The following is a 16,542-nucleotide window of genomic DNA, read 5'->3' on the forward strand; positions in this document are numbered from 1 at the left end:
AAGGTGCACCATTTCGTGGGTTATTAAAACTCACCGTTTGCTCTTTAATTTAGTTTATTTGAATGTCTTACCTATATTTCTTTTAAGTGTTCTAGAACATTGTATTTACATTCTCTGTTTTATTCTGTTAGAGTTAGGACATGTGTCTATATGTTATTGCTTTGGTTAGTTACTCCTGCTTGGGTATTTTAGTCCTTGCACAAGAAACACTATCTAACATGTTATCATCAAGAATATTGAATTGAAGCTTTTGGAGGTTAAGGGACCCTCGAAGAACCCTATATCATTTTCATTTCCATTCCAGTTTTGGCAACCATTTCACAAACAACTCACCTGCACTCATTTTTCCATCACCTATCAACCCAAATTTACATATTCTCTATCATTTTCACAACATAGAAATTACAAGGACATTACATCTTCATCTATATTAAAAATATTAGGGAAAAAATGAAGATAAAGTAAACCTTCTGTTCAATCTCATCACATAATGCAATGCTTTTTGTCGACCGAAAGAAGAATCCATAATCTTTTATGGCTTCGTTTAACACATAACAAGGAGTAGTTTTAATCTTAATTTTATTTAAATATTCCAAAACCAAGAGCAAACAGCTAGCAAACATACAATCTAGTTGGATTTTGACAAGTGCATGCATGAACCAAATTTTGATAAAATTCTATTGAACATCAATCTTTTAGGAAAATGGTGAACATTTTTAGGACGGGAAGAAGACGTGATGGTGACGGGACGACGAGTGGAGGGCGATGCACCCACAAGGATTCTGCCTCTCTCGCTCGCCTGCCCGATTTCATTAACCAATTTTCTCTCTTTTATTTAATTAATATTATTACAGGTGATATGCCACATCAGACGGTCGTTTATAGCGGTAATGCGCAAGTGCAAAGTAGCACTGCCCATACTTTTGGCTGCCACTAGCATGTGCTTGCACAAGTGCATCTCCATAACGGTGCGAAGGTGGATATCTCTCGAAAGCTACAGTCGTTGGGGATCTTTTTTAAAAGTATTTGTTTGTTAAAGTTGAGGTTTAAGATTATTTTTATTTTTAAAGAAGAGGTTTAAGATCATTGGGAGTGAATTAACTAAGCCGGTTTGTAATCAACTTTCAACTCTCTCGTGATACAAAAGTTTCATAGCTTGACAACAATTTCCACGTATTTCTTTGTATGAGCAAAGAATGGGATAACGAGAAAATGAGAAAAAAAAATTATAAAATAATTGTAATTTTAATTGTAAGTTTAAAAACTAATTTTAATTTTATATAATTATTCTTTATTTTAATTATAGTTATAAAATAATTGTAAATTAATGGTAAGTTTATCATTATATATATACATATATATATATATATGTTATTTATCATCACACACCACATATTAATATTTAATATTTTATTTTTATCATTTTATTTAAATATATATATTTATACATTAATATATGTGTTTTTAAATAAAAATAATAAAAATAATAAATTAGATATTAATATGTAATGTAAAAAATGATTAGTAAAATTTTTTTTTACATCCATTATCGCATTAGGCTTATTTTCAAGATTTGTTTATTTGATATAAAATGACAAGGGTCTACAAAAAATGTGGGAAAACAATTGCGGAGTCTTCATGATTGATCCGGATGCCTGACCATAGTGAATCAACGGGTCTCTCCAGATACACGTCACCTGCCACGGTGGCACCGACAACCCACGACGAGCATCCAAAATAAGTACTACTTTTTGTCCCTCACGCAAACCAGTCGATCGTATCCTTCTTCTTTGAAAGCAAAATCATTCATTAGGGTTTCTCTCGGTAAACAACCTCCGATCTCTCAACAATCCAGGTTCGTTCATCTCTCACCTTTCTTTTTTTATTCTTTTCTTTAATTTAATAATTATCGTATTGGATCTGAAAATTTTCACAAACCTATCATTTCAATTTAGTTATGTTTTTAAACAATCAGTTATCATTTATGGAAACCCAATTAGGAAAAGAACTGTTTGGTAAATTTACGTCGGTTTTTTGAATCGTATAGGCGGTTCTTGTTTTCGTATAAAATGGGTGCCATGATATCGAGATTTTGGTTCATGCTGTTCCCTGCGAAGGAGTACAAGATTGTGGTAGTTGGACTGGATAATGCCGGAAAGACCACAACCCTTTACAAATTACACTTGGGTGAGGTTGTCACTACGCACCCTACTGTTGGGAGCAACGTCGAAGAGCTCGTCTATAAGAACATTCGATTCGAGGTGAGATAGCAGCTTCGACGTCTTTTAACTTTTTCCATTTATGTATATTGTATATTTATCACCATTCAGGAAAGTCTTTCGTGGGGGTTTTTTAGTTTTTGATCCGTAATATATGGAAAGTGAATGTAACTCTTGGAAATAGGGAACTTAGGGATGTGTTTTGGTGCGGCAGTGGATGTTTTAATGGTAGAATTTTTCTTGATCGTCAGTTGTAAAAAAAAAAATTTTCTTGATAGTAATTATTGTTTAGTTGTCCAGAAATGATATAATTTGGGAAAGGTTTGATTTGTATAGTCGATTGTAGTTGTATTGTGCGACTGATGATTTACTGTATAATTGAGGATAGGTTTAGTTTCTCGACTTTTTAGGCATTGGATTAGTTTAAAGTAAAACGTACTTGGCCATTTCTATTTTTCACAGATGCAGTACTGTCTCTTTGGAAACTTGTTGAAAAGCAACTATTGTGTCATTTATTCATCTCAACTATGTATAAGGATTGGCATTCATAAGGATCCCTGTTCCATTCCATTCATAAGATGAGATGAATGGTGAAATGAACAGTAATGAAAATTGATGAATCCTTCTTTGGTCTGTGCACTTGCCCGTACCTGTAGCCCCACTCTTCATAAGATATGTTTTTCCCTTGATAAACTAGGCGCACTTGGGTGAGCCAGTCCCAAGGTACCATACAAGATTGTTGCCCCCGCCTCTCAAGATTTGGTTCTATTGCATATCTGTCATAAGGCCAGGAAAACATTTAAATTCTTTACAAGCATTCATAGAGTCACATCCTTTCCCCCATCTTTTATTTTCTTTTGCTTTTCATCAAGTACCATAAACATTTATAACATTTTCATTTCATATTACATAACATAAACATAAAATATTATCATTTACATTTGAACTCTTTCTGACAAGGCAGGCTATTTTACATCATAATAATTGAAAAAATTTTCAGAGAAATATTTTATTGACATTTGAAGAAAGTAAGGGGATGATCATATCTACTTGCCTCTCCTCAGCTTCATGAATTCCTATACACTTCACTTAGCAAGCTCAATTGTTTACTGAACTTTATTAACCTCTTTTCAATCCTTCACCTTCGAGGCATACCCGTAGAGAACTTTCCTTTAACTTTTCTTTATTTTCTCTTCTTTGTTTTTTTTTTCCCATTGCTCTCTTTGCTCTTCTTTCTTCCTCGCTGTTTTCTCTGTTGTCCTTCAACATGCCGGTCCCTTCCCAGTTACAGGCAAATTTTTCCTTTGAGTAAAATGCTGGCCTTCTTCTTCTTCTTTCACACTAAGCGGCTAAGTTTCCCTCTTTCAGGTAAAACTCATGTTCTGCCTACATTTCCTCCAATGAGGAAATTTTGTTCGGCTTTCTTTTATTTATTTGTCTTTTTTTTACATATCTATACGCGTGTTTGCTCTAGGTGAAGGAAATCAATTCGTCACCAGAGATAATAACAAAGTGACACGTGTCCTCTCTCTTATTTATATTTTCATAAATTCTATTTGTACAACTAACAAATTGTCGCCAAGTTTTGAAAAAATTACAAAGTGCACTTTTTAAATGTCAGGGTATTACACAAATTGTTGCTGCTTTTGCTGTATTTGTATGTTCATGGACATTCTTCTATTAATGGCTGTATATACAGATTTCACCAGTTAATTGGCTGAAGGTGAATGTAGGATTTACTTTTAGAGTTTTGAGAAATTACGCTCTGCACTCCCAAACTACCATGGTTTGTTCAATTTGCATCCTAAAGTCCCAGAAATGGCAATTTGCATCTAAACTGCTAAATTCTGTCAATTTGTAAACTGAATTAAGATTTAACTATTAAGATTGATGAAAAATAGGACATGTGGCATGAAATCCATTCAAATCTTAGTTGGAGGTGCAAATTCCAAAATCTGGTAATTTAGTTAGTAGTTTATTGTACAAATTGAAAATGTAGTGGTAATTCAGGGGTGCAAGGTATAACTTCCCCTAGAATATATGTTGCCCTCATCTGTCTCCTGATTGTGTTGTTTTAAGTGACTGCCACTAAACAAATGACCTTTGATTGATCTTTACTTTGTGAATTTTTCTAGTCAACATAAAATTCATTGTTGAATGAAAATTTGTATCATGTCTTCTATTACAATACATTTGAAACTTCAAAATAAGATAAAATAAGAGTTGGAAGAAGGGAGAGAAGGTAATGAAACAGGAAAAGAAACTAGATATTATGAATGGATAGTTCTACAACTTTGTTTGTTGCCTTTTGCTTTTCTAAGGTGCCTTATTGTGTCGTATTCATAAAGATTATAATGGTTTTGCTGGATTACTTGATGCACTATTCTGGCGGCAAGGTCATTTACTCTTGAGTTTACTCTCCTGGGATGAGTCCAAATGGTTCTGGAGGTGAGGATTGTTACCCAAACTTGTGAAAGTCTCAAGTTATTCATTGGGACAAATGAATTTATAGCGCTAGTGATATTCGTTCCTGTAGCTTTTATTGTGGGACGTGCTTGGAAAATGACTCAATCTGATTGAAAAGTTTGAAAAGTTGTTTATGCATATCTTAAATGCTAAGTACCTAAAATTGACTGTTTGCAACTACTGTTCATATCAGGTGTGGGATCTTGGTGGACAAGAAAGGCTCAGGACATCATGGGCAACTTATTATCGTGGAACTCATGCAGTTATTGCAGTGATAGATAGCACTGATAGAGCCAGGATCTCTATAATGAAGGACGAACTCTTTAGGTTGCTGGGACATGAGGATCTACAACATTCTGTCATTCTAATTTTTGCAAACAAACAGGACCTCAAGGATGCAATGACCCCAGCTGAAATCACCGATTGCCTTTCCCTTCACAGCATCAAGAATCATGATTGGCACATTCAAGCCTGCTGTGCCCTCACAGGAGACGGACTGTATGACGGTCTAGGATGGATCGCTCAACGGGTTACTGGGAAAGCACCAAGTTGAATAAGGAGCAGTAGAAATCAGGAAAAATAACATTCATCTGTCCATTCATTCATAGGTTTGAAGGATGAGTGAATATAAACATTCGTGTACCAACTAAAACTGTATGAGAGCTCCTTCCAATCAAATTTGTAGATTGTTTTCAGTTTTGATTGGTCTTATAAAATATTGTGTTCTACAAAATAGATTTCAGGAAACACAATTGTCATATCGAACCATGCCGTATGAGATTCTCATGTTTTGTGTGATAAAGCATACTATTAAAACATTTGTTGTCGAGGAAAAGAAGAGTGGCATTACAATTGATATCTGTACCATTAAGCATTTCATGAATCATTTGACAAGGAATTTTTTAGCTACAAAGTCCCAGTATGCACAGTGAAGCATTCCAAGTAACATTTGCTAATGACACGGTATCCTCTAGCTGTATGAAACGAATCACAATAAAACTTTGTTCCAAGACTGTGACAAGTCTGTAAGTTGAAGCCTCTGCCAGTATCTCATTATGTAAGTTAATTCTTGAGATTAGCAATGACCATCAGAATATCCAGCATCTGCAACCTTTTGAATCTTGAGGGCCCTCAAACCATCGATCCCAAAATGGATTTATTGGGCCATTTGTCCTGCCGAACCAGAAGAAATACAATTTACATTAAAGGTAAAAACTGATCCAGGCAGAAATCTTGAAGCAATGAAAACACAAGGTTGGCAAATAAATATTACATTGGAAGCAAAGGATCAGGTCTTGGTTCCACGTTGCTCAGCATTCTGGCAAGCACATTATAGACTTCAGCCTGTGAATCCATAAAAGTAAAACTAAATGCAGATAAACATTCAACTACAAATTTATTTCATTCTTACTCCTTGCATGAAGATGAGGCGCTCTCCATTTTCTCAAGCTGTTCCAGCTCCTCCTGCATGCACATAAAATCCAGCCATTCATTCTAACAGCCGAAAATATAAACAAAGGAGAAAGTGCACCTAAATTTGTAGTAACTCAGACAGAAACCTAGATCCAAGACGGGACTTTCTAATCAAGAAGTGCAATTACAGCACTATCTAAAACGATTAACTGAAAGGTCATACAGAATAGAACGTGCCAATGAACCATCACATTTCAGTAGGCCATTCGACTGGATGCTTTTTTGCCTCTCCACTATAAATCCCAATATTCAATGGAAGTCAGATGCCACAAAAAGAGTACAGTAAAGCATCGGGAGATATCAAGGTTATCCAGAATGAGAAGCACAGACATTAGAGTGCGAGGCAGGGATAAACCCCAAAAACAAGGGAGATATGATACAGATACATTGTTCGAAATTATGTGCAAGTTTATAAAAGAAAGCCGATGACAGGAAACATCTGGACATGACAATGAAGTTTTCCAGAAACATCTCTCTCTCTCTCCTTCCTTTTACTGAAAGTATTATTTTCTTTCTCTTTTGGTGCTTTCTTTGGTGCAGAGGTGTGGCCTTTCCGTGTCATAAATTCTCACACTTGGAAATATCACACTAACTAGTGTTTTGAACTTTTGATCATTAGACAGACCCACAACAAGTAGACTGGAATGATCATCCATAGGTTTGGAAGTGAATAATGGAAAGTAGTTTCCCTATTTTTTTATAGGTAAAAATATAATTTGGCTTGAAAGGAATGAGAAAAGCTTTGAAGATAGGGAGCGTTCTTTGGACGAACTTGGAAATCTTTTCTTACACTCCTTATTTCTTTGGTTTTCTGCTATTGTACTCAACGGAACTAGCATTCGTGACATTCTTGTATCACTTTCTAGTTCTTAAAATGTAATTAGGTGTTTTCTTTTGTATACTTCCTGTGTAATTAGGTATTTTCTAGTTCCTATAATGCAATGGAAGGAGTTTCCCTACTGAAGAGACTTTATATGAAAAAAGTTTCAGATATTGTTTTGACTTAGCTTCCATGCTTCCTTTTTCTGATAAGTAACTTCCATGCGTCCTGCCAACTCCAAAATAATTCTTGTAGCCATCCTTCAGTGTAAAGTGTTTCAAAAGCAACATGACAAACTCAAGTTACTTACCTCACTCTTTTTCCAAAATGTCCTAACCCTGTTGATGGAAATCAGAGTCACAGAGTTCAAATGCAGTGTTAACTTCAGTGGCTCATCCAAGCAGAGGACACTGACATACCTATGAAAATGTGAATCGCAAAAGAGCTTTCCATGACCCAATGCTAGTTGAAGCAAATCTAGTGAAATAAACTGGAAAAAAAAAAGAACTGTGTTGCTAGATTAGCCAACTGTACTGATTTATGACCCTATTTACTGAAAAGAGAATCTAGCTGAAGTTTTCCTTCTTTGGTTTCTTGGGAAACCTGTCACTAACTCAATTGGGGTAAACGGTGATAAAAAAGAGGCAATCAAATTGAGAAGAATTTTATTTTATTTTCTTTGAAGGAAAAAAAATAAAGGAGCGTAGTAAGATTTGAAAGTACAAACTTTTTTCAGAAACGTGCCTAACTTGCTAAACTAGTTTGAATGTTAAAATCGCATTTCGATCACTTTTGCTATAACTTATATGGTATTCAAGCACTACAAGCATACACCTCACGGTCATTTCTGGGTACAAGTATGTTTGCATAAACCAATCAAAAAATTCCCATAGCAATTACATAATAAACTAGCACTCCCAAAAGAATATGCTAGTTCCCTATTGAGGCCCTGAGTTGTAGTAAAACCCTGATTCAAGCTGCCACTCAATAATAATGACCTGTCTTTCATCAGGTACCAAATTTGAGAAGGACTCTAGGGAGAAACTGTAACTCACATACTGTATCTGAGACCAAGTGTCAACATTATAGTTCTATCGCTAAGATGCTTAAGCTACCTCAGCCCAATTATGTTTATACCTAAATCTGAAGTCTCTCAGCCTAAATGACTTCCCAGGGAAAGAACAAAAAAATGAAGCCTTCATTATGGGTACCGTCTCGGAGGTATATGTAATAGTATATATATTTTTTTGGATAAGAAGTTTTATTCATAATATAATAGGCATAGCCAAGTCCACAAAACCAAGTTGATGACTTCATAGTGACAGCAAAAGAGTAAATTCATTACTGCATAGATTACCATTGTCTCATCCATAAACTCGGACAATCCGATAACTAAGCCTACAAATCAATAGAAAACTGAAAATTTATAAAGAAAACAAAACAACACTGTATGAATTAACGAAGTCCAGGGAACAGTATACTTACAAAGAAAAAACAAAGCTTACCTCTAAGAATCTAGCTTCCTGTTCGAGACGTTTAATTTCAGCCTGTATCCGATGTTTTCCTCTCGTATCGAAGGCTGACAAAGAATAATCCAGGTGGGTTATCGGCCTCGCGGATCCGGACCTACCCGATTGCATCATAAGCATACACCAGCCAATAAAGAATAGAAAAGCCCTAGCTTTACAAATTTACAAACAAGCCGCGTATCAAAACCACCCAAGAAATGAGGTGATTCACCAAAGGGACCACATTAGACAGGAAAACAAGGACGACCCAGAAGCCTTCACGTATCCCACAAGCAGCTCCTTCATTACAGGACAAAGCCCTTTTGCAAAGGCGCTGATCTACTACCAGAGAAGTTGGGGTTCTTCTTTGGCTTGTTTTAGCACGAACTTTTCAAGGGAAACGATAAGGAAAATAAAATTTTATCGTTGTTGGGTTAGTACTGTTGGCTAGAGTTTGTGTCAAACCTGTCTCTTTTGTGATTCCCATATTCTGTGTCCGTTTTGTCTCTCTAGGCCTTCATTGGATTTGTTTAGATTCGCAAGTCATCTCAACTCATTTCAATTTATTTCACTATTATTTATTACTATTCAGTAACTTTAACTCACAAATCTCACTATTATTTACAACTCATTTCATTACTATTCACAATCCATCATAACTCATCTCAACTCATCTCAAAATTTCTATGCTTTCTGCTTTTCTGCAGCTCCACGCGATGTTGCTACTTCCCCCTTGGTTGGAGTGACTGCCACCATGGACAAACTGACGAGTGAAAAAGTCAGTTACAAAAAAAAAAAAAAAAAAATCAGTTACAGACTTACAGTCACAAATTAATATTAAAGATTTTTTTATTCATCACGTACTTATTTTTATTTTATTTTTTCTATATTAATTTATTTATTTTACTCATTATCCATACAATATATATTTAATAAGAGAAAAAAAATTATATATAATATGAAAATAATCAATAATGAGTAGAATTTTTGAAATTTTATAAATGTAACGCAAATTATTTATGCTAGATTTTCTAGTTCGTTTTTGATAAGTTAATCATAAGATATGATTGCCTTAAGTTAATCATAAAATATGAATGCCTTTTAAGTTTTAATAAATCACAAGAAATGTTTTAGCTACAAAATAATTTTATAAAAATAAAATCACAGATTAAAGTAACTTGATATAATTTTTTAGATTATAAAATTACTTTTATTATAAAGTAGATCTAATGAATTACATGAAAATAGCTCATTTGAAGAGTGAAATGATATGAGAATTTTGTGAATAGTAGTAAGATAGTTTATAAATAGTAGTGAAATGATTTGAATTGAATAATTTTAGGTTTAGAAAATGAGAGAAAAAAAAAATTGAATAAAAAATATTATAAAGTTAAAATATTATTAGAATATAATTTTATAATATTGTTTTTATTTTGAGATTTAAAAAAATTGAATTGTTTTTTACTTTTTATTTGAAAGTTTGAAAAAGTAATGATGAGTTTGAAAAAAATTATAATGATTAATTTGAAAATTTTATATTTAAATTATGTTTGAGAAGGAGATGAGATGAGATTGATAATTTTGGGATGAGATTCTTTCCAAACAAACCCTAATCAATTTGTAAGTTTAATTTTGAAAGTCTCTTTATGGTGTAATACTTCTCACAAATAGAAACAATTGGATGTAATATAGTTCATGTAACTTAAAAAGTAAATAAATCAGAGATTTTGGACTTTAGAGAACCCTTTTAGATTGGTTTTCATGAGATTTTGTGAAATTGGCGGGATTCTTTAAAAATATGTTTTGGATTAAGAAATATTTTAGAAATGATTTTAATGGGATTTGAAAAAATAGCGAGGTCCATTGAAAATATGTTTAAGAAGAAGATTTTTGTAAGAATTTTCTGTTGGTTTGTGAAAGCTTTTTAGTTTCTATTTGTTATACAAATCGAGCTAAAATTTAAAGATGAAAATTAATTTTGAGATTATTTTGATGTACAAATGTTTGGATCAAAAGTATACAAATTTTGAAAAATTCTTTGTTCCCAAATAATTTTAATCAACTTAATAACTTGGGATACTTGCAAGTGATATTTGAGTTATTATTTTTACAAAATAAACTGAACCCAAAAAAATAAAGAAGAAGTTAGCTTGAAAATAGTCTAAAAAAATTTTCCCCCACACCCCACAAAAAAAAAAAAATTATACTTATCATCTTCATACACCACATACTACATCTATTTTAATTTTATTTTTATTTTTTCTATAATAAATATGTGGTATATGGATGATAAGTATAAAAACTTAATAAAAAATAATATTAAAATATATAAAATGTGTGGTGTGAAATAATAAATTGCATTCCTAAAAAAATAAGATAAAAAAAAGAACAAGTATTTCAGCCCACTTTTATAAAAGGGTGGCACTGCAGATCCCGCTGGAAGCTAACGTTAATTACAGGATTTTTTTAATTTTTTTTTTATTTTTTCATACATGTATTTTTTAATATTTTTAAATATTTTTAAAAAAGTAAAAAAAATCATAATACTATTATAAAACACTTATTTAATTACTAAATAAAAAGAAAAATAAAAAATCACAGCGATAGAAGGGTAGAAATGAGTTGTGAGAGTAGTATTTTCCTTCGTAAAAAGAACATTGCACATTTAAGTGCGTGTAAAACACGGGATGATTAAGTGCGTTTGGAATCTTTGGATGGCGGTAGTGGGGCCATTGGGTCTACACATGGAAGTCTTATCCGGAAGTGACACGCCTTTGTTTTCGCCCTGCGTGTTATACACGCGATGCTTATAAAATAACATTATATTTGCTATTTTCAAAACATCACTTCTACACGGATAATGGATAATGCTTATAAAACATGCTTATAATCATGTTTATAAAGTTGAAATGTTTATTTTAAAATTAAATTTTTCGAATAAATTATACATATTATACCATCCTTTGATAAAATGATATTATCAATCAATTTTAAATTCTTTTAAGAGTTGAGAAATGATACATTAGATTTATTTTGTGAACTGCTAAGTCAAATATGAGAAGCATAAGATGATATTATTTTAGATTAAAATTGAAAATTAAATAAAATATTATTAAAATATTATTTTAAAATATTATTATTATTTTAAAATTTAAAAAAATTAAAATTTTTATTATATTTTATATAAAAATTTTAAAAAATAATAATAATAAGATAAAATCATTTCTATATCGACTAACGATAATCAGACTACATATGTCAAAGAAGGTCTCTCTCTAGCACATCATTTTGGCCTTTTTTTTTCTAAACAAGTTTAACATTTTATATATAAGTTAAAAGGATTACAGAATACAAGTTTCAGTAGAATGGAAGTTCCCTACAGTCATTTTAAAACTAACAAATACATCACAAAAAAAGAAAAAAAGAGAGCTCCGAAGCCAAGTAAATGACTCACACCCATGTCCCACTAAAGAATGCCGCTTGAAATGATTTTTGTATAATTTAGTAAAACAAATTATACTACTACAACTAAAAGCCGCAATAAAAATGGTTGTGTTGCATCTTGTTGATTTGGACTGGCTGGAAGAAACTGCCGCATCCACTTTGACTAGATCCTCAGTTTGGAAAAGCTGGAACATTGGATAGTAGCCCAAAACAAAGACGAGTCGCTAGCAAACGACTAATACTGGATGTGGCGGTGCGTGCAGATCACGCGCCGCCGCCGCCGTTAGAGTGGAAAGGAGGCTCAGATCCGAATGATCCAAGGCCTCTGATGCCGGGGTGGCCGCGCATGTCGACAGGATCAACTCCAGGACGTGGTGGCATGTAGATGAAGCACACGGCATAAGTCGTGCGTGCGTCAAACTTGCCGAACAAAAGAGCGGAAGTCTTCAGCAAAATGAAAGATTAGCAACTGGGAATGCAGCAAAGGAGGTACGTGTTGGTCGGAGAACGCCGAAAAACAGTAGATCGGCTTGTTTTGTCAATGTGGAGAAAAAACATAAGACAAAAACTAGAAAAAATAGACAAAACAGGAAAGGAACTAAAGCTAGCTAGTGGAGGAGGTGGATGGAGCCGAAGCTCCAACCCCTCTCCTCCCAGTAAACGGGTTGAAATCCTGGCGACGGCAGTGAGGGTTTTTTTCGCCTGGGTTGAGATTTCATTTTGGCCTTTGCACTATAAAACAACTTCCTCCCTCCTATTAAAAAGTCTCTTTGATTTCCTCCGTTCTCTGCGTTACAAAGAAGCCCAGGTCCAAGTTAAAAAAGACCAAGCTTCTTCGCACGATGTGCACGTGTTGCTTCTTTCTGTTAACTCCAACACAGAGAACCCCACACGTTCTAGGCCCACTCGGCGTCGTCGGCGACACCAACGTTTTCTGAACTGGTATGCTATTTTTTGGTTTATTTTTGGCCTCATGGGCACGTACGTATCCCTTTGTCTTATTAATATTATTGTGTGGTTTAGCACAAGTTTTCATCCTTCACGAAACTCTATCAGCCCGCAGCAACTAGCAAACACCAAGCTCTAAACAACACCCCCGCCCCCTTTTCCGGTATCTTGCTCCCAAGGCGTAAATCCTTCCATTTCCCAACGGGGACTCTTTTGCATTGGTAAGCCGTGTTATCTTCCATACCCAATTTGTGAAAACTGAACTATTTTTACATCTTTTTCTTAATGTAGTAACACTAATTTTTAAATATTGTTTTTGAGGGTTTGCTTACTAGTCTTCAATTGTGACTGAGACACAGCATAGAAGAGTTTTCTCTCTGGGCTCTCTCTGTGCTGTGATTTCATGGCTTCTTCAGTGCTCAATGGAGCTGAGAATCTGAAGCTCATTAGTGGCTTAGCCCCGCCTGCGTTTGGCTTTGTGGGGTCAAATTTCCGGGATAGGTGCTTGCCCAAGAAGGGTTTGGTGTCTTTTGGTAGGATTTATAAGGCCGGAACTTTGACTCCAAGATGCAGTGTATCATCCTCAAGGCCTGCTTCGCAGCCTAGGTTCATACAACACAAACAAGAGGCATTTTGGTTCTATAGGTTCTTATCTATTGTGTATGATCATGTCATAAACCCTGGACACTGGACCGAGGATATGCGGGAGGAGGCTCTTGAGCCTGCCGATCTTTATGATCGCAATATGTTAGTGGTAGATGTGGGGGGTGGAACTGGGTTTACCACTCTTGGTATAGTTAAGCATGTGGATGCCAAAAATGTTACAATTCTTGACCAGTCACCCCACCAGCTTGCCAAGGCTAAGCAGAAGGAGCCCTTGAAGGAATGCAAGATAATTGAAGGCGACGCAGAGGATCTTCCATTCCCAACTGATTATGCGGATCGATATGTCTCGGCCGGAAGGTAATTTTCTCAGAGCAACTTTGCTTTGCTAGGATCTGTTTTATTCGTAACGGTACCTAATGCATTGCACCTGAAGTTTTCATGCATTGCAGAGATTTTTTTTTTTTCATTAATTAACTGAAGATGTTGTTATTTTTTGAGGCATTATTTATATAAAGTCAAATTGAAATTTTAATTAATTTTTTAAATACTTTTGGGAGAAGATTTTGAATGTAAAAGAAGTAATATTTTTCAGAATTTTTAATCTGACTACTCAAAGCTACAACTATGCTTTGTTTTTTATTCTTTAGTTTTGACAAAGATAACATAGATTATTTACTGGGCAGAATCTGATAATTGGCTGATATGTGTCATGCTATATACCTTTCAAAGGAAATAACTAATGCTATATTTTGAAATTAATGCTCAGCATCGAGTATTGGCCGGATCCACAACGTGGTATCAAGGAAGCATATAGGGTGCTTAAGATAGGAGGTAAAGCCTGTGTTATAGGTCCAGTGTATCCAACCTTTTGGCTGTCTCGTTTCTTTGCTGACATGTGGATGCTCTTCCCAAAGGAGGAAGAGTACATTGAATGGTTTGAAAAGGCCGGTTTCAAAGATATTAAACTAAAAAGAATTGGTCCAAAATGGTACCGTGGTGTCCGTCGGCATGGCTTGATCATGGGTTGCTCTGTAACAGGTGTGAAGCCCTTATCTGGTGACTCTCCCTTGCAGGTAACATATACTTAAGGGCTTGCTATCTTTTTACTTGCAGATAAATGCTAAGAGACTCTTGATGTTGCCCTTTTTCCATTATGATAATCTGCTCTTTCACTTGTTTCTTATTTGGTCAGTAGCAAGAATTAAATCCTAAAACCCAACCTTTGCCTTGTGGATGAATTTGTTCTTTATAAGTCTCCTACGAGGCTAGGATGGCTAAATTTAATTAGTTGAAAAGATTTAGATATGCATGTCCTTGGCCTACATCTGACCACTTGCATTGTTTGTAAATATTTTTTTATTGCTTTATGTTGAGTGTTTCTTCAAGAGCATTTGAATATCATCATTGTTATTAAGAGATCTTTCATGACACTAGAATTTGAGGTGCATAGTACCTCTTCAGAATTTTACATAATCTCATCAGAGAATGAGAGGTAGTGGTAAAATTTCCCAATCAATTATGGGACTTGTATAAAGATCACCAACATTGACTGATACTTGTACCTTCAAGCTACAAATTTTGTCAATAACACCCTCTGTTTGAATCCAACTGTTAAGATGGCTAAAAATAGCGACATGGGACAATTTTAGTGATTTTCTTAACAAAGGGCCTTGGAGGCAAATAATTTTTTCTTTTGGTGTGTGTGTGGACTGATAAGTGGTTTATACTTTCCGGGGATTTAAATTACTCTAATCTTACAAATATTACTTTAAGGGTGTCTTTATTCTCTTCTTTTTTCTCTTTTTTGGCGCCCATTGGGGGGGTCCAAACAAGTTGAAATATTCTTCTTGTTTTCCCTCGTTCAAGAGCACTGCAGTATTATATGCCTGACTTGTGCAGTGCTCTTCTCCCTTCGCTCTTGTATTAAACTTTGTAGACGCTAGAATTGAGGGTAGAGGAGCCATTTTCTATTGTGTGAAGGCTGATGAGGTCAAAGCTTGCATACAAGAGGACTATAGAAATTAAAGAGTAGCTTGTGTTAGGCCTTTTAACACCTGTCTGTTTATGATATTTTCTACATTTTGTTTAATGTGAAAATGTGTTGCCTATGAATTTCCCACGACTTCCAAGCAAAAACAGTGGACGTCTCTAAATGCATGCATCAGCTCCAATTGTAATTTGTAAGAGCTGGTTTACAATCACACTTCTGGTGAAGTAGTAGGTATGAAACCGTAGAAGTAGTCAAGTTAACCATTGCTTTTGATAACTTTTGTCTTGAGAATTATCAATTCAACCTCTCAATTTATGAAGTGTCTTCATGCAGCTTGGTCCAAAGGAAGAGGATATAATAAGGCCTGTGAATCCGTTCGTTTTCTTCCTTCGGTTCATTCTTGGTGCATTAGCTGGGGCATACTTTGTGCTGGTTCCAATTTACATGTGGATCAAAGATCAAATAGTTCCAAAAGGGGTGCCCATCTGAAATGTGAGGAACCAATGAGACTAGATAAAGCTCGTGATGATTACTCTTCCCGCTAAAGCTTTCCCAGCCAATCAACTAGATGTGCCCTTCTCTGCTCAAGATAAACCTGCTAAAGCAGTCATTTAGGCGGACAAACATACTTCCGAGCTTAGTGCTGCTTGGGGCTATAACTGTACAACCCCAACAAGCTTGGTTGTTTGTCCTTTGTTCTTTTGGTTTCTTTCTTCTTCTTCTTCTTTTTCCCTCAGCAAGTGAATTTATTGCAAAATTCACTTGATGCATATAACCAACTTGATGATAGCTGGCATTATTATTGATTCAAAGTCGTGGGAATAGTTTTATCTCCGGAAGGAAGGATGAGTTTCAAAGAAAATGGAAGTAATTTAAAAAACAAAATCAAATAATCTCATGGGATAAATTGCTCTGGTCATTAGTATTAGGAATGATTTAAAGTATTTGGTTGCAAGGACCATAATGAGAACTTCGATTCCTGAATTGTCAAGAGCTTGACGAGACATTGAATACAGCAGATGCAGATCATGTGAAAATGTCAGATTCATCCTGGTAAATTCTCATTCT

General features: G+C 34.7%; 3 protein-coding genes across 6 annotated transcripts; 2 read left to right on the forward strand and 1 right to left on the reverse strand.

Moving 5' to 3' along the window:
- The first annotated feature begins 1,753 nt into the window (after nucleotides 1–1,753).
- Nucleotides 1,754–5,590, forward strand: LOC109005099 (ADP-ribosylation factor-like protein 5). Its single transcript, XM_018983887.2, has 3 exons — nucleotides 1,754–1,855; nucleotides 2,048–2,261; nucleotides 4,879–5,590. Exons 2-3 carry the CDS (start codon nucleotides 2,070–2,072, stop codon nucleotides 5,236–5,238), a joined length of 552 nt encoding a protein of 183 aa, XP_018839432.1. The 5' UTR covers nucleotides 1,754–1,855; nucleotides 2,048–2,069; the 3' UTR covers nucleotides 5,239–5,590.
- LOC109005101 (guanine nucleotide-binding protein subunit gamma 2-like) lies at nucleotides 5,538–9,022 on the reverse strand. Of its 2 annotated transcripts, XM_035683464.1 has the most exons (6): nucleotides 8,484–8,945; nucleotides 7,398–7,468; nucleotides 7,289–7,316; nucleotides 6,097–6,149; nucleotides 5,959–6,003; nucleotides 5,538–5,858 (listed from the first exon to the last, which is right to left on the reverse strand). In XM_035683464.1, exons 1-6 carry the CDS (start codon nucleotides 8,625–8,627, stop codon nucleotides 5,774–5,776), a joined length of 426 nt encoding a protein of 141 aa, XP_035539357.1. In that variant the 5' UTR covers nucleotides 8,628–8,945; the 3' UTR covers nucleotides 5,538–5,773. The 2 variants fall into 2 exon arrangements, with proteins under 2 accessions (XP_035539357.1, XP_018839433.1); XM_018983888.2 differs by lacking the exons at nucleotides 7,289–7,316; nucleotides 7,398–7,468 and having other exon boundaries at nucleotides 8,484–9,022.
- Nucleotides 9,023–11,786: 2,764 nt separating this feature from the next.
- LOC109005098 (2-methyl-6-phytyl-1,4-hydroquinone methyltransferase, chloroplastic-like) lies at nucleotides 11,787–16,336 on the forward strand. Of its 3 annotated transcripts, none has more exons than XM_018983886.2 (5): nucleotides 11,787–12,872; nucleotides 12,954–13,099; nucleotides 13,200–13,841; nucleotides 14,251–14,557; nucleotides 15,808–16,336. In XM_018983886.2, exons 3-5 carry the CDS (start codon nucleotides 13,282–13,284, stop codon nucleotides 15,961–15,963), a joined length of 1,023 nt encoding a protein of 340 aa, XP_018839431.1. In that variant the 5' UTR covers nucleotides 11,787–12,872; nucleotides 12,954–13,099; nucleotides 13,200–13,281; the 3' UTR covers nucleotides 15,964–16,336. The 3 variants fall into 3 exon arrangements, with proteins under 3 accessions (XP_018839431.1, XP_035539350.1, XP_018839430.1); XM_035683457.1 differs by having other exon boundaries at nucleotides 13,238–13,841; XM_018983885.2 differs by lacking the exon at nucleotides 11,787–12,872 and having other exon boundaries at nucleotides 12,945–13,099; nucleotides 13,238–13,841.
- The last annotated feature ends 206 nt before the right edge of the window (nucleotides 16,337–16,542 follow it).

The sequence above is a fragment of the Juglans regia genome, chromosome 12 (genome assembly GCF_001411555.2).
Source record: "Juglans regia cultivar Chandler chromosome 12, Walnut 2.0, whole genome shotgun sequence".
NCBI lineage: Eukaryota > Viridiplantae > Streptophyta > Magnoliopsida > Fagales > Juglandaceae > Juglans > Juglans regia.

Excerpts from the sequence above, each read along its gene's own strand:
- LOC109005099 (XM_018983887.2), top strand. The coding sequence starts at position 2,070 with ATGGGTGCCATGATATCGAGATTTTGGTTCATGCTGTTCCCTGCGAAG. Across the intron at positions 2,262-4,878 it reads ATAAGAACATTCGATTCGAG|GTGTGGGATCTTGGTGGACA; the intron begins GTGAGATAGCAG and ends TGTTCATATCAG.
- LOC109005101 (XM_035683464.1), bottom strand. The coding sequence starts at position 8,627 with ATGCTTATGATGCAATCGGGTAGGTCCGGATCCGCGAGGCCGATAACC. Across the intron at positions 7,317-7,397 it reads TGCGATTCACATTTTCATAG|GGTTAGGACATTTTGGAAAA; the intron begins GTATGTCAGTGT and ends TTCCATCAACAG. Across the intron at positions 6,150-7,288 it reads CATTTTGGAAAAAGAGTGAG|GAGGAGCTGGAACAGCTTGA; the intron begins GTAAGTAACTTG and ends ATGTGCATGCAG.
- LOC109005098 (XM_018983886.2), top strand. The coding sequence starts at position 13,282 with ATGGCTTCTTCAGTGCTCAATGGAGCTGAGAATCTGAAGCTCATTAGT. Across the intron at positions 13,842-14,250 it reads CGATATGTCTCGGCCGGAAG|CATCGAGTATTGGCCGGATC; the intron begins GTAATTTTCTCA and ends ATTAATGCTCAG. Across the intron at positions 14,558-15,807 it reads CTGGTGACTCTCCCTTGCAG|CTTGGTCCAAAGGAAGAGGA; the intron begins GTAACATATACT and ends GTCTTCATGCAG.